This window comes from Oncorhynchus nerka, linkage group LG11, assembly GCF_034236695.1.
Source record: "Oncorhynchus nerka isolate Pitt River linkage group LG11, Oner_Uvic_2.0, whole genome shotgun sequence".
In the NCBI taxonomy this organism is placed as follows: Eukaryota; Metazoa; Chordata; class Actinopteri; order Salmoniformes; family Salmonidae; genus Oncorhynchus; species Oncorhynchus nerka.
In genome coordinates, this window is record NC_088406.1 from 36960828 (window position 1) to 36978165 (window position 17338).

Below are 17338 nucleotides of genomic sequence, written 5' to 3' on the forward strand. Positions count from 1 at the left end.
GGTGTTGAAATAAAGATGCTTTAGTATTTTTAAGTGTATACTTTTATTTTTTTTGCTTGCTCTCCTCACTTTTCAAAACATTTATTTAAACATTAAAAAAATGTGTATGGCCTAGCAAAACAAAGGTCTTATTGAACTAGTAGAAGGTAATAGTCATGATGAAATGCCCACTAGATGGTGCTGACTGTGTACCTTTAACATTAGAAAAGGATCCATCATCCAAATCAGTCCATACAACTTGGTTTTGTATGAAGAATGGATTTGAGTTAATACATAATCATGATACCCCTGTGTTTCCTCAGTCACTGGCTAATATAGATGATGTGGTCAACAAGATCCGTCTGAAGATTCGGTGAGTGACCTCACTTTATTATTATTATTATATTTTTCATGAGTTTAACAGAATGTTATTTATTTTGTGTGTTCAGGTGTCTGGATGACAACATCAGGACGGTGGTGAGAGGCCAGACCAATGTGGGCCAGGATGGCAGACAGGTGAGTGAGGGGAACGTCTGGGATTACTCTTCAGTGTGTGGCTACCTGTTGTTCTTGGATCATTTTCCTGCAAAATACCCCTGACTCTGTGTAAATACTTAGGTTGTTGGTTGTTATTTATGAGCTAATTTAAGGATTACGGTGTGTGCATGTGTCAGCACGTGTGCATGTTTGGAAGGGTGCTCGTATGTATGTATGTATGTATGTATGTATGTATGTATGTATGTATGTATGTATGTATGTATGTATGTATGTATGTATGTATGTATGTATGTATGTATGTATGTATGTATGTATGTATGTATGTATGTATGTGTATATGTGTGTGTTTTGGTATGCTTGGTATGTAGCACTGGGCTCAGCGACAGAGTGCTTTGATAGATGAACAGCAGTAGCAGCTTACTGTGAGACCCAGTAGGGCCTTTTGGTGGAGAGAGAGACAGCCAGTCAGTCTACACTGGTGAGCCCCCACAGAGGGTTGACTTTGTGGCTACAAGACAGTAGCATGTTGCTGCTGCCTCAGTCTCACACTCTCTGTACACACCTGCTGTGTCTCACACACACACACTTCATCCATCCAACAGACTGGTGAACTGAGATGTTTTGCAACCTTTTCCCCAGTGTTATTACTCCTAACCCAGACAAATGTGTTGGTGCTCCTCTTTCTGTTTCTCTGTCCTCACTAATGCCATGGAGAAGGACAGGATGAGTCAGAACCATCCCGTTCCCTACTGCTGTCCTACAGGGAATGATTCCCCTCCTTTATTCAGGGGTTAAATTTGGACCTGTGATTTGGTGTCTCGCCGTTTCTAATCTGAGAACGTCAGAAAAAACATTGATGTACTGTAATGCAGATCCTCGCTCTGTCAGGGAACTGTGATTTTGAGGGGAAAGTGACACCTGATGGGGGAGCTGTTTCAGTGTGTGTTGCGTGTTTCTGTGATGGTGGTCCGGTCCTGCTCTGTTACCGCTGGATTATCGGAAATGTTCTGGACAGAATCCACTAACCCGTGGGGTTGGTAAGCGCGAAAGCATGGCACTCTACTGTACCGTTGGGTTTCTGGTCTGGTGGTCTCGTAGCCGAGGGCCTCTGAACCATCCGCATCTCCCACAGAGCTGAGGGAAGATCCTTTCTGCAGATGGAAAGATGGAGAGGTGTTCATTGCAGCCAGAGATGGAGAGAGCGAGAACAGGAGAGGAGAAAATGACAAAGTTGTTGGGTTGGGTGCACACTTGCCTGGCAAGCTAGTTTGGCAGTGTGTGTCCCAAGGTGCCAAATCCACCTACTTAATTGAGCGCTCCTAATGACAAAGGGCAAGCCAGTGAACAGAAAGTTGACAAAAGATGGATGTAAGAACGGAGGTGGAGAAGGGCTGGAAAGATTCCCCTTATATTTAGTCTGTAGCGGCGGCAGACTGGCAGTGATCATCAGAGCAGGGTACGGATGGAGATTTAGATCTCCAGGGGAGGGGTAGATGAAATCAGAATGCCAGGGATATGCCAGAGATATTTGGAGCAGATGGGGGAATTTGGGTGTATGTATGTGGGTGCCTATGAGAGGAGGAGGGGGCTCTTTGATGTTGTTGATTATGATGGAATGAATTACACACACACTGGAAAATCATTCCATTCAGTCTTCTCGAAGCAGTTCGGACTATTTTGTTGTCATTTGTTGTCACAAGTGGTCTGGCCAGCCCATCGTCATGGTAACATGGACCAGAAGGCCAAACATGTCTCACTGGTTCACTGCAGTTTAAACTGCCTGAATCCCATTTAAGTCAACTCTAGTTGCTTCCATTACACCCCATTCTTTTTGGTCTTTACAATCGCACAGTAAACAATTTATAAGTGATGAATAAGTCGCTCTCAGACATACTATTGTTCTCCTGATTATGAAACTTTGCAGACAAAATAAAAAAGGAAACTGTTTCTTCCCAGAGGAAATGGATTCATTGTTCTCAACAAGCTTATTGTGGCTGCATTGAGTATGGAACAGGTAGTGGCGGAGGCTCGGTGTTGGAGGGAGAGTGGGGCGTTATAGGAGTGGGAGAGAGGCTCATTAACAAACCAAACATTTGTTATCAATGACATGTAGCCCAGCCATCATGCCAGAAAATGTTAACTGCATTGAGCTTGCATAGCTCAGTCACCATAACCATTATCCAGCTATACACTGTACATTTCCCATGTGCAGCTAGATGTCCCCACATGGTCAGGTCAGCTGTGGGGCTTTATGGTCGTCAATGAGGCAGCGGATGGGGATCCGGCCGGCGGGCATGTGGATGGGTTATGGTTATTGTGTGTGCATGCGGATGTCTTACGTGTGTTGCAGATGTCTTACTGTAGCTCCTGGCATCTGGGATGTATTTATTAGGAACACTGAGACGGAACCTCCTTGAGAAGCAAACATAACATTAAATATTTCATCTAGGGGAAGTTTACTGAAAGGGAAGATTACTGCTTCAAGTTGGGTTCTCTGCTCTTTCATCTGCTTTGTCTCTCAGTTTTTCATACCATGTACTTTATTGTCCATTTTACATGGAATTTCATTTTGTGACCTCCGCATACAAATACACAAACACAACACACATCAACAATATATTACATGGAGTACAGAAAACTCTCGGTCACTCTCTTCCTCTGTCATTCATCTCTCTCTTTCTTTCCGTCTCTCATTCTCTGATGTCTCTGTTGATGTGTTGCTTTTTATTTTCCCCCAAAACAATATGAACGTATCCTTTAACACTGGGTTAATGTGAAGGTTACCATGTACTTTGGACACGCTAGTAGTGGCCCACCCAACCACAGATATAGAATGACTAGAGTGGACATGCCCATACAAATCTATGCTCATTCTATTTCTATGGACCAAGCATCCAGCTCTTTATACTGGATTCTCAATGCCTTTGCCCTCTCCTGTAATATACCAGAACATATTTCTGTCCCTGTTATTATAGAGTAATTTGTGCAGAGAATAAGCTACTTATTGTGGCCTCGCCTGTTTGCTTTATGAACAAATGTGTATGTTCAGTATGATAAGAGCTTGGTACATATGAAGAATGCCTTGTATTCTGTTTATTGAATGTTGAAAAAGGTCTTAATTTACTATGCACAACCTAGGCCTACCCAATAAACTACAGGGTATATGGATAGGAGGAATGCGTGACTTGTCATTGTGGGGGACATCCACATCTCTTCATATCTGTCAGTGAAGAAACAACCCCTCTAACAGCCCCCTGCCTTCCCCTCCTCCAAAAATCTCCAAATAGAGTCCACATGTGTGGCAGACAGTGCTCTATTTCTGCAGGGTTGAAATATGCCCCCCCCCCCATCTGGGACTGCGTTGGAACAGAGGATGGATGGGGGCGTAGTAGAGATAGCGATCTCAGCCAGGCAGACTAGTGCTGGGCTGTGGTCTCCCGACACCCTTCCCAATGCTCAGACACTTGGGCGATTAGGCTAAACATAGGAAATTAATGTTAGGAGGAGAGAGGCTAGGCAAGCTGGCTTCTCAGGGTCTTTATCAAGGTCTTCAGACTATGGGCTCTACTCAGCGTGTTTGTCGGTTATGTGTGTGTGTTTTTGGTATTGGTTGTTTGGGCCTCAGGCTGTTATGGAATTGGTATTCTGGTGGGTTCTTAATGTGTTTTTAAAGGTAGTTTGTCTCTCGGGGCCTGTTTGAATCAAAATGACATCTGGAGGTCGACAGATTATGATTTTTCAATGCCGATACCGATTATTGGAGGACTAAAAACAGCCGATGCTGATTTTTATATGTGTGTGTGTGTAATAATGACAATTACAACAATACTGAATTAACACTTATTTTAACTTAATATAATACATAAATAAAATCTATTTAGTCTCCAATAAATAATAAATCATGGTCAATTTGGTTTAAATAATGGAAAAACACAGTTGGAGAAGAAAGTAAAAGTGGTAGAAGAGAGTGAGAACATATGAAAGCTGGTGGTTCCTTTTAACATGAGTCTTCAATATTCCCAGTTAAGAAGTTTTAGGTTGTAGTTATTATAGGACTATTTCTCTCTACCATTTGTATTTCATATACCTTTGACTATTGGATGTTCTTATAGGCACTATAGTATTGCCAGCCTAATCCTGGGAGTTGATAGGCTTGAAGTCATAAACAGCGCTGTGCTTCAAGCATTGTGAAGAGCTGCTGGCAAACGCAGGAAAGTGCTGTTTGAATTAATGCTTATGAGCCTGCTGCTGCCTTCCAACGCTCAGTCAGACTGCTCTATCAAATCAAAGACTTAATTCTAATTTAATAAACTCACAGAAATATGAGCCTTAGTTTCCGGATTTGACCATATTAATGACCTATCATTTTGAAAACAAACCGTTTATTCTTTCAGTGAAATTCGGAAGCATTGCTGTTAAATTTCACAACCTTCAATGTTATGTCATAATATGTAAAATTCTGGCAAATTAATTACCGTCTTCGTTAGGAAGAAATGGTCTTCACACAGTTCGCAACGAGCTAGATGACCCAAACTGCTGCATATACCCTGACTCTGCTTGCACAGAACGCAAGAGAAGTGACACAATTTCCCTAGTTAATATTGCCTTCTAACATGAATTTCTTTTAACCAAATATGCAGGTTTAAAAAATGTATACTTGTGTATTGCTTTTAAGAAAGGCATTGATTTTTTATTTATTTATTTTTATTTCACCTTTATTTAACCAGGTAGGCAAGTTGAGAACAAGTTCTCATTTACAATTGCGACCTGGCCAAGATAAAGCAAAGCAGTTCGACACATACAACGACACAGAGTTACACATGGAGTAAAACAAACATACAGTCAATAATACAGTAAAAAAAAAATAATAATAATAATAATAAATTTTTTTAAAAAAAGTCTATATACAATGTGAGCAAATTAGGTGAGAAGGGAGGTAAAGGCAAAAAAGGCCATGGTGGCAAAGTAAATACAATATAGCAAGTAAAACACTGGAATGGTAGTATTGCAATGGAAGAATGTGCAAAGTAGAAATAAAAATAATGGGGTGCAAAGGAGCAAAATAAATAAATAAATTAAATACAGTTGGGAAAGAGGTAGTTGTTTGGGTTAAATTATAGGTGGGCTATGTACAGGTGCAGTAATCTGTAAGATGCTCTGACAGTTGGTGCTTAAAGCTAGTGAGGGAGATAAGTGTTTCCAATTTAAGAGATTTTTGTAGTTCGTTCCAGTCATTGGCAGCAGAGAACTGGAAGGAGAGGCGGCCAAAGAAAGAATTGGTTTTGGGGGTGACTAGAGATATACCTGCTGGAGCGTGTGCTACAGGTGGGAGATGCTATGGTGACCAGCGAGCTGAGATAAGGGGGACTTTACCTAGCAGGGTCTTGTAGATGACATGGAGCCAGTGGGTTTGGCGACGAGTATGAAGCGAGGGCCAGCCAACGAGAGCGTACAGGTCGCAATGGTGGGTAGTATATGGGGCTTTGGTGACAAAACGGATAGCACTGTGATAGACTGCATCCAATTTGTTGAGTAGGGTATTGGAGGCTATTTTGTAAATGACATCGCCAAAGTCGAGGATTGGTAGGATGGTCAATTTTACAAGGGTATGTTTGGCAGCATGAGTGAAGGATGCTTTGTTGTGAAATAGGAAGCCAATTCTAGATTTAACTTTGGATTGGAGATGTTTGATATGGGTCTGGAAGGAGAGTTTACAGTCTAACCAGACACCTAAGTATTTGTAGTTGTCCACGTATTCTAAGTCAGAGCCGTCCAGAGTAGTGATGTTGGACAGGCGGGTAGGTGCAGGTAGCGATCGGTTGGTTAGGTACATTGGTGCAACGACAGTGCTTTTTTCGCGAATGCGCTTGTTAAATCATCACCGGTTTGGCGAAGTAGGCCGTGATTCGATGATAAATTAACAGGCACCGCATTGATTATTTGCAACGTAGGACAAGCTAGATAAACTAGTAATATCATCAACCATGTGGAGTTAACTAGTGATTATGTTAAGATTGATTGTTTTGTATAAGATACGTTTAATGCTAGGTAGCAACTTACCTTGGCTCCTTGCTGCACTCGCGTAACAGGTAGTCAGCCTGCCACGCAGTCTCCTCGTGGAGTGCAATGTAATCGGCCATAATCGGCGTCCAAAAATGCAGATTATGAAAACTTGAAATCGGCCCTGATTAATCGGTCGACCTCCAATGACATCCTCCCTCCCTCTGAGGTAATCACAGATGTGAGAGGGTTGGATTGGTGAAAGCAGTTACTGTAGAGACCTTGCTTTCACTTAATCAATCGGGTATAGATCAATCAATGGTAAACTCAAGGAAGTGAGGCAGAAAGGAGTCATTTTGTATTATTGTAAGTATGTTGATGGTCCTGGCCAGTGGCAACCCTCAACAGGCTTCTCAGCTTCCTGCCCCTGACTTTCCTAGCTTTTTCCTGGTAACAGACTACATGGTAATTATTTATCAGAGCCTGCCCTGCATGCCCGCTGGTTTAACTGAGGGGTCTACCAGTGTGTGTGTGTCCACATACAGAGTCTGCCTGTGACCTTGAGTCTGGCTCTGTGACCCTGTCATCATGCTAAGCCTCTAAGTAGAATAGATGCTGCTTCCTGCAGAGACAAAAAGGAATCCATTGCTGTCAACAAGCAGATTGTGTGTGAGGAAGAGAGAGAGTATGTGTGTGTGTTTTCCCTGTCCGTCCACTTTTGAAGAGCCTTGTAAAAGTGGTACATTTCTTAGGCAGCTGGTGCCGGCTGTTAGGATTCCATTTTTGTGAGAAGGGGAGGAGAGCCCCTCCCACCCACACACACAGACAGACACACCCCACATTGGGCCAGTGTTAGGCCAGTTACCCCCAATTACTCTGGCATCAGATAGCAGTGCCAAAGCCCAGCTCAGACCATCAAAGCCCAGCTGCGTGGCGTAAAATAGATATATTAGATAGCAATTAGTTTACTTCTCTGTGAAAGAAGCTCCACTCTGTTCTCCACCCCAGTTGTTCCAAGAATTTGTGGTCAAACACTAGTCACTAGGACTGCATTTTTAGAGGATTGGAGAGACTGTACATCTTTTGACCAGAGTTGCACTTTATTTGACATTTAGCTTGACACCCTTCTCTGAGCGATGTGATAACACATGTCATGAGCAGGTCTTCTGTCTAGCCAGTCAGTCAGTCTATAACATGGGTTTTTGGGGTTCAAATACATGGATATGGGGTTGTGAATGGGTAGTGGGATATCTCTCTGTGCAGCTGCTGGCAGGAGAGGGAGACCGCTCTTCTTACCGACTGGAATGTGAGCGCAAACTGTGGGAGAAGTTTCTCATCCCCACGCCGTTCCTTCTGGTTTCTCATCACGCTATTTTGCTTGGTTTTCCATTCCCCAGCTGGGGTGCCTATAAATACAACCTGACAGGGAAGAGAGGAGAATAGCATGACTCCAGAATTTCCCTGGTTCTTCCTACTAAACAAAGATGGGTTTGATTAGCCTATAATCTTGAAACCTAGAGCCAAATTCTTACGTGAACACTAGCCTCTGACCTGCTGTAAGGAGAGACTAAATAGCCTGGTCCCAGGTCTATTGTGCTGATTTGACAACTCCTATGGCCATTGTCATGCCAAACAAATCTGGTACCAGGCTAAGGGACGATAGAGAAGTTGAAAAGAATCCTTCTTTGCCTTAGTTGCTAGATGTCAGCTACATCCCACTGTGTCTGAAGAGATGTCTGCCAGAAAGTAAACTTGTTTAGAGAGTCCTGGTACCTAAATGACCTCTTTCAACCCTGTCTCTCTCTCCTTTGTCTCCCTCCCAGGCACTGGAGGAGGCTCAGGTAGCCATCGGCCAGCTCTTTGGTAAAATCAAAGACATTAAGGACAAGGCTGAGAAATCTGAGCAAATGGTGAGTAAACAAACGGAACACAGCCAGACTCTCCCACAGGAGCCATCTTGTTTACCCTGTCTAAAGCTTCAGGGTGTCCCTGGTTGTGTGTGTGTGTGTGTGTGTGTGTGTGTGTGTGTGTGTGTGTGTGTGTGTGTGTCACTGACTGAGGGTGCCCCCTGGGGACTCTGACATACAATGTAGTGTTATTATAAGTGGAGGTAAACCTCCTGCTGTGTGTGGGTTGGTTCTTCCTCTCCTTGTGGGGACCTAATTAAAAAAAATATATATATATTTTTATTTTACCTTTATTTAACCAGGCAAGTCAGTTAAGAACAAATTCTTATTTTCAATGACGGCCTAGGAACAGTGGGTTAACTGCCTGTTCAGGGGCAGAACGACAGATTTGTACCTTGTCAGCTCGGGGGTTTGAACTTGCAACCTTCCGGTTACAAGTCCAATGCTCTAACCACTAGGCTACCCTGCCGCCCCAAATTCCACACAAGGATAGTAAAACAAGGAATATTATCCTCTGTGGGGACATTTCACACATCCCCAGGAGGACAAAGGCTATTTTAAGCATAGGGGATAGGTTTACAATTGGGGTTAGAATTATGGTTAGGTTCTGGGTTAGGGAAAATGTGATTTTGAATGGAAATTAATTTTAGGCCCCACGAGGATAGAAGAACAAAGTGTGTGTGTGTGTATGGGGGGGTCACAGGAAGGCTGCTGGGCTGGGTGGGTAAAGAGGGAGAGGGAACAATGGAGAGGAACCCCTCCCTCAATGGGTATGTTGTAGCAATTATGTCTCAACTCAAACAGATGTCTCTGCTCCTCGCCCCCTCTCTCTCTGCTCCTCTACTTCTATCCCCTCTTCCTCCCTCTCTCTGCTCCTCGCCCCCTCTCTCTCTGCTCCTCTACTTCTATCCCCTCTTCCTCCCTCTCTCTGCTCCTCACCCCCTCTCTGCTCCTCTACTTCTATCCCTTCCTCTTCCTCCCTCTCCCTCTCTCTCTGCTCCTTGCTCCCTCTCTGCTCCTTTACTTCTATCCCCTCTTCCTTCCTCTCGCTGCTCCTCACCCCCCCTCTCTCGCTGCTCCTCGCCCCCCCTCTCTCGCTGCTCCTCGCCCCCTCTCTCGCTGCTCCTCGCCCCCCCTCTCGCTGCTCCTCGCCCCCCTCTCGCTGCTCCTCGCCCCCCTCTCGCTGCTCCTCGCCCCCCTCTCGCTGCTCCTCACCCCCCCTCTTTCGCTGCTCCTCGCCCCCTCTTTCGCTGCTCCTCGCCCCCTCTCTCGCTGCCCCTCGCCCCCTCTCTCGCTGCTCCTCCGCCCCCCTCTCTCGCTGCTCCTCCGCCCCCCCTCTCTCGCTGCTCCTCCGCCCCCTCTCTCGCTGCTCCTCCGCCCCCTCTCTCGCTGCTCCTCCGCCCCCTCTCTCGCTGCTCCTCCGCCCCCTCTCTCGCTGCTCCTCCGCCCCCTCTCTCGCTGCTCCTCCGCCCCCTCTCTCGCTGCTCCTCCGACCCCCTCTCTCGCTGCTCCTCCGCCCCCTCTCTCGCTGCTCCTCCGCCCCCTCTCTCGCTGCTCCTCCGCCCCCTCTCTCGCTGCTCCTCCGCCCCCTCTCTCGCTGCTCCTCGCCCCCCTTTCGCTGCTCCTCGCCCACCCCCCTCTCGCTGCTCCTCGCCCCCTCCCTCGCTGCTCCCCCCCCCCTCGCTGCTCCTCACCCCCCTCTCTCACTGCTCCTCTGCCCCCTCTCGCTGCTCCTCTGCCCCCTCTCTCGCTGCTCCTCTGCCCCCTCTCTCGCTGCTCCTCGCCCCCTCTCTCGCTGCTCCTCGCCCCCTCTCTCTCTGCTCCTCACTCTCTTCTACCGCTTTCCCCTCCTCTCCCCTACCCACCCCTCCCTCTCTCAATCTCTTAGGTCAAGGAGATAACGCGGGACATCAAACAGCTGGACCATGCTAAGCGTCACCTGACCACCTCCATCACCACCCTCAACCACCTGCACATGCTGGCCGGGGGCGTGGACTCTCTAGAGTGGGTACTCACAGTGCCACCTATGGGCGTGGAGGGGAGGGCCAACGGTGGGCTGCGACCCATAGTTTAAAAAGCACCGATCTAGAAGTTACACAGGGATGAATCCTAAGTTAAATACTTGTGGGCGACTCAGACCTTTTCTTGTAATACATGCATTGATGTCAATGGAAGATTTGTGAAAATGTAGCTCTATGTGCATCTCAAGTTAGGAGTTGGCACATAAAAAGGAATACTAAAGATCATTGGAAACCATTGTGCACTGTTACTGCCTCAAGGCAAGGTGCTGGGTCTGTCTTAGTTTGGCACATATACCATTGACTACACGTTGAAGTGGCTGCTCGTATGTGCATCCACTAGCCAGAACTCCAAGCTAGAACTGTCAGTGATCTGTGTGTGTCCCAGGGCAATGACGAGGAAGAGGCAGTATGGAGAGGTGGCTAACCTGCTACAGGGTGTAGTCAACGTCCTGGAGCACTTCCACAAATACATGGGAATCCCTCAAATCAGACAGCTCTCAGAGAGGTAACCATACACGCACACGCATGTACGCACACACCCCTGCACATGCACACACACGGGCAAAACATTCCCTTTCTGAACTGACAGCCAGCCCAGGCCAGGCCTGTTGAGCCCAGAGGAAATCTGTTGTGCTCATCAGAATCAGACCCTGTTTTATATTTACTGAGGAGAGGAGGCTGCAGGCTGCTGAAATACACAGGAAGGAGATGCACTGAATAGGAACTCCTTTATGCAGACATTTTCCACTGAGGGTTTGGGCTGTGCTTTCCACTGGCTGGGTGTGTTTGAGAGAGTGTCCTTGTGTGTGCGTGCCAGAGAGGAAAAGTGTGATTGAGAGAGCGAGAGTGTTTCTTTGTGTATCTGCTCTTGTGTGTGTGATTGAAAGAGTAGGCCTTTGTCCTCTCTCTTCTTTCCCCTCTACAGGAACAGTTCTGGGGTGTGTTAAGCACTAGTCCAGACCCCATACCATCACTACAGAGTAAGGTCTGTGTTCAGCCTTCAACCCAGCTAGTCCCTATGTCCCTCTGGCTGGGGGAGCTAGCTATGCTATCTGCTCTGTTTGCCTTGGATTGGATGATAGAAACATGAATTTAGGAGAGTAAGGAAGTGTGTGTGTGTGTGTGTTGTTGTTGAATGTTTTTTTTTCTTCCACAAACTTATGTTTATCCAGAGTTGTGTGTCCAGTGTCCATCAAAGCCACCCACACACTCTCTTACCACCACTGTTTTGTTATCTGGAAAAGGTTAAATGGAAAATAATGAGTCTTCAGAAGAAATTGACAAACATTTGGTGGGATGACCAGACAGAGGGACAGCTGGAGCATTGGTCTGACTGATTGTCAGGGGCATCTGCAGGGCACTGCCCACCCTGTGGCATGGCATCCATCTTGTTTACTCTGGAAGGTTCTTCTTGTTGCTCTAAGATTTGACTCTGAATGCCCCACCAGATTCACTCTTCACATTAGGCCAGATGTTCTGGTTCCCACCATGGAACTATGTGCTGTACTGTGTAACCCAATAAACTCTTCTGGAATTTGTCTGTCCCAATGAGTAAACAAAACCACTGGCCTGAAACCAGTCAGTCACAACTTACCAGTGGGTCACACCCAACCTAGCTACCATTTTGGAAACTGTTTCATGATGAAAATATCTACAGTTATGCTACACCAGCTCTAAACACCGCTCCAGCTTTCATGATGGCAGTGTTTTCTCAATGTTTCTCCACTGTTTGTGTCATCCACAGGGTAAAAGTGGCCCAAAGCGAGCTGGGGACTCAGATCCTGGCAGACTTTGAAGAGGCCTTCCCCGCTCAGGGGTCAAAGGTGAATGCCTTGTGTGCTATATGTGCGTCATTAAATAATTGTATGTGTGACTATACATTAAATAGATAATGTATGTGTTTACCCAAGGTATTTTGTGTACTCTATATCCCCAGAGAGCAGGGGGACCCAGTAATGTTCTGAGGGATGCCTGTCTTGTGGCCAACGTCTTGGACCCCCGCATCAAACAGGAGATCATCAAGAAGTTCATCAGACAGCACCTCTCTGAGTACATGGTGCTCTTCCAGGAGAACCAGGATGTAAGTTTCAGTTTATTGTACTGCTAAGCATTAAAGTGGAACTGACAGCATTTTAGCAAAATGAAATATTATTCAAATCTGTTCATATACACTCCCAGGAATATGATATGATTCTGACAAGCAAGAATTTGAATATGGTTGTTTACATAAATTCATAGAATGTTTGGGAGTTATGTATAGTAAGGCATTTGTGAAATGTGGCAAAGCGGCTGTGCGTTTGGACAATTAATAGACACTGCAGTAAATAAAATCTAATAAAAACATCAGTCCCCTGTCCAGGACCGGAGTCTATGCAGACCGGTGCGCCATAGCCAATCAGAGCTACAGTAGGCTTATATGCAAATAAGCTATTTGCCACACGGGCCTGCCATCATATACATCGAACTGGACTGTGTGTTTACAGGCAGTAGCAACAGCGCGGCTTTAGATCATTAGAACGCCTTCGCCACTAAATACACTTGAATGGATTTCTACGAATGTGTAAATTACCACTTGGGAGTCCTCTTACATCTGGCAACTTCACAGTCCTATTCATCAAACAACCACGAGATGCCTATCTCTACCTCAGTTGCCTATGCACATCAACAACAACAAGACCCAAAAACGAATACTAGACAGAGCGAGATGAGCTAAACAAGGGAACATTAGGTAAACCCTCTCAAACATTGTAGCTTGTTGGCCATCAAAATTGCACTGATAAACGATGGTGAATAGTACCCTGCTCGTCGTTCTGCCTCTTGTCTGCCAATGCATGCTTGTCCTAACTGAGTTTTGACAAATAAATGTGAACTTGCCTGCCTGCCCATTAGATCGATGCCAAATACATTTGATTGACAACTAAGAGATATGCTAACTGTGGATAAGTAGTTCAAGTTCAGCATAGCTAGCTAGCAAAGTGATTCACATTTCTTGCTAACTAACCAAATGACACCTGTATCTTTAGCTGTAGCCACCGAAAAACGATATGGAGGAAAAAGTAAATCACTCACCCTCTTATCCAATGACATGACATCCTCCCTGCAGCCAGCTAGCTAACGTTAGCCTCTGTGTTTTTAGCTAGCTACATAAATAGAAATGCTAGCCCAGTGGTGTCAAACTCAATCAGCGCACGAGCCATATTTAAAAAGCACAATGTATTTGTGTGCCAGACTATTTGTTTTCAGAACAAAAAGTGTGCAACTGCAAACCAAATAGGCAATTATTTTATTTGAAAAAAATAAGTCCCTTTATAATGTCCAATTATGTACACAGCATGCTGTATATAGCATTTTAACATTAAAACAAACGATAATCTAAATATTTGTCCCGCCTTTTCTGCTGTGCTTGCAGATGTGCATAATATCAAAAAGTATTTCATATTTAAAAATGTTTTGCACTGCATGGATCACCGCTGCTGTTGAATGCAGCATTACTATATGGTGCACTCAAAATGTATTGTACTGTAGTTGAGTAGCCAGCCTAGGCTACTTCTCAAATGTAGCTGAATTCACTGATGCCAGCGCATCAGGCTGTAATTTCATAAAGTAGATGACTCAACTATTATACTCGCTTGTGTGTCCTATTCGTTCCGTGGGCCTTGTATTTGACACGTGCGTTAGCCTTTTAGCCACGTTATGACTGACTTGTGATAATTTCCCTGGCTAGTTTGATTGTATTGACATTCCCAGCCTTAGTTCAGTCGTCCGTTTATGTTCTAAACATTTAGTTATTAAAACTGAAACGGTACGTCCCAAATGGGTGGAGGCAGCAAACAATGTACCAGGCCAGCTGTGATTTACAACCTGATAGCAATATTTTTTGGAGTACCAAGAAATGTATTGGTGAATTATATTGAACTGCATCCATTGATTCTGCCAACAATGTACGTCATGGAATTAAAGTAAAATATAACCTATTTTTAAAACCTCATATGAAGTTGGTTTTGAAGCATAAACTGTTTTTTAATTTTTTTTTACTGATATTATGATGGTCTGTTTCACATCTGCGAAGTAGTTAAAACGCTGTCAGTTCGACTTTAAACTAATGCGGCCATTTTGGGTCCATTACACGAGGGATCTTCGGTAGGTACAAATGGGGATAATGGACACAAAATATATATTTTAGTTTGTGGTCCAAACACAAACTATTATTCCTTTGTAGATCATGTGAATCATAATTGAGATGTACATTGACTGATCTTAAATAATGCTAGTGTTGTGACAGTGCGTCTGTGGATCCTCCACCTGAAAGTGTGTTTGTCCACTGACCTGACTCAGGTAGCTTGGCTGGATAAGATTGACCGGCGCTACGCCTGGATTAAGCGTCAGCTGGTGGACTATGAGGAGAAGTACGGACGCATGTTCCCTGAAGAGTGGTGTATGACTGAACGCATCGCTGTGGAGTTCTGCCACATCACCAGGTACACACACACACCCTGTACTGGAAACTGTTGACAGCTAGAGCCTCACTGTGATCACATTCTATCAACTGTTGTAATAGTTGTTCTCCTCTATCATCCGAACACTATTCAGTATACATTTGATTTACTGTAATTGCTGGACTATAAGCCGCTACTTTATTCCCACACTTTGAACCTCGCGGTTTATACAATGACGCGGCTAATTTATGGATTTTTCCCGCTTTCACAAGATTCATGCCGCCAAAAAACTGAGCCTCCTCACATAATGTGACGTAAAATCGAGCGCGCTCAAACTTCCTATCATTCTGATTACGGTAGTAATTTTGTCACCCTCATCATGGCAAAGACACGGAGAAATGCATATGATGCAGCTTTCAAGTTGAAGGCGATCGATCTGGCTGTTGGAAAAGGAAAGAGAGCTGCTGCACGGGAGCTTGGCCTTAATGAGTCGATTATAAGACTTTGTAAACAGCAGCGTGAGGAACTGACTCCGTGCAAAAAGACAACAAACCTTTCAGAGGGAAGAAAAGCAGATGGCCCAAAGTATTTGCAGACACTCGACATCAGTGTAAATCCTGCATTTAAGGTGGCGCTCCGTGTTCAGTGGGAGGCTTGGATGACAAGTGGGGAGAAATCCTTCACTAAAACGGGCTGCATGCGAAGAGCAACTTATGGTCAAGTGCCAGTGGGTCCTGACAGCGTGGAGCATTGTCAAAAAATCCACTATCATCAACGGGTTTCGAAAGGCTGGACTGCTGCGTGTTGAAGGGGCAGCATGAGCTCAGCGGGGTATTTGCCCCTGGATGAAAGTGACGAGAGCGACAATGAAAACGATCCAACATCGGATGAAGCAACTCCGACACCGAAGGAGATGACTTCAGTGGTTTCAGTACACAGGAGGAGGAAGATAGTGACCAAGTTCATTTGTTTCAATGTACCGGTAGGCACCTGCGGCTTATAGACATGTGTGGCGTATTTATGTACAAAATACATATTTTTTAATAATTCAGTGGGTGCGGTTTATATTCAGGTGCGCTTAATAGTCCAGCAATTACGGTAGTCTTTGTTAGCCTACATGAGCACTGACCTGCTATCACAATCATTCATGCTGCTTTGTGATGTGTTGACAACCCTATGTGTCTGTGTGTCATCCAGGACAGAGCTGGCCAAAGTGATGCGGACGCGGGCCAAAGAGATCGAGGTCAAGCTGCTTCTGTTTGCCATTCAGAGGACCACCAACTTCGAGGGGCTGCTCGCCAAGCGCTTCTCTGGGTGCACCCTCACCGACGGGCCCGGGGTTAGACACTCACTCAATCAATCAATCAATCAATCAATCAATCAATCATCATCATCTTCGGGACATCATTGCTGACACTAGTGTTGTTTTCAGGTGAAGAAGCCGGAGACACCACTGGAGTCCACCAACCCTTTCCTGGAGGACGAGATTGGAGAGGATGGGTCAGAGATGGAGGAGGATCTGGATAGGGTGAGACATGTTTGAGATGACCCTGTCTGAACATCCACCTTGATAGGTATAGGCTGACCTACTGAGGTTATTTGCTGTGTCATGGTGACTCATTATGGGAATATCTCTAGAAGGATCTCGATAGGACCTTTTACGGGATGACTTTGGAAAGAAAATACTCATCCCCAAGAGAGAAATCATGAGTAGTAATTACATCCTACATTGTTGACCATTTTCCGCTCCCCAGCCCAAGAAGCACAAGGCTCCTGACAACCCCTTCCATGGCATTATTTCCAAGTGCTTCGAGTCTCACCTCTATGTCTACATCGAGTCTCAGGACAAGTGAGTTGTGTGTGATGTAGTGTGTGAGTGATGTAGAGATCTGGCACATATTTGTGTGTCCAGAACTTTTCCTTTCTCCCTCATTAGCCCTGTCGTTCCCTCTTGTTTCTGTTTCTTCCGGTTTCTCTCTGCTGGGGCTGAAATGGTTCCTATGAGCTGCATGACCACAGGCGCTGAGAAAGAGGGATTGAAAAGTGATGCTGCAGCAGATCGTTCTTCTCCTTCTCTTCCTCCCTCTCTCTACTCCTTTTTTTTCTCTCTCACTCTCTATTTCTCTCTCACTCTCTTTCCTCTACCTCACCTCCTTCCACCCTCCCCCTCAGAAATGTGGTCTCCCCAGAAACGAGGCACTTATCTGAGGCTTGTTCGTCTCGCGGCAAACCCTAGTATTGGATCTCTGGAGCATTTAGTGTTTGTCAGTCTGACTGGGACTTACATTATCTGGCTATGGCTTCCTTTCACAACAGACATGGCCAGACAATTCTACATTAGGCGTTTCCAAAGCAGCTTGTCTCAATGGAATACAACAGGAGAGAGAATAGTGACCTGATTGTTCATACAAAGTAGATTTTGTTTTTTGTCCTTGGCTTCATTTTACAGTAACAGTGGGGTAAAGTAATAGATCATAACAGCCGTTTAGACATTGAT

At 45.2% G+C, this 17338-nt stretch overlaps 1 protein-coding gene across 1 annotated transcript in view; it reads left to right on the top strand.

Moving 5' to 3' along the window:
• The window catches only part of LOC115136809 (vacuolar protein sorting-associated protein 53 homolog), a 31735-nt gene that overhangs the window by 5339 nt on the left and 9058 nt on the right, over positions 1-17338 (top strand). Inside the window, exons 3-13 of the mRNA XM_029672623.2 lie at positions 303-352; positions 429-495; positions 8301-8387; positions 10273-10388; positions 10791-10910; positions 12150-12228; positions 12342-12485; positions 14741-14883; positions 16039-16180; positions 16274-16369; positions 16596-16690. Coding sequence (XP_029528483.1) covers positions 303-352; positions 429-495; positions 8301-8387; positions 10273-10388; positions 10791-10910; positions 12150-12228; positions 12342-12485; positions 14741-14883; positions 16039-16180; positions 16274-16369; positions 16596-16690 — 1139 coding nt within the window. The remainder of the gene's footprint in view (positions 1-302; positions 353-428; positions 496-8300; positions 8388-10272; positions 10389-10790; positions 10911-12149; positions 12229-12341; positions 12486-14740; positions 14884-16038; positions 16181-16273; positions 16370-16595; positions 16691-17338) is intronic.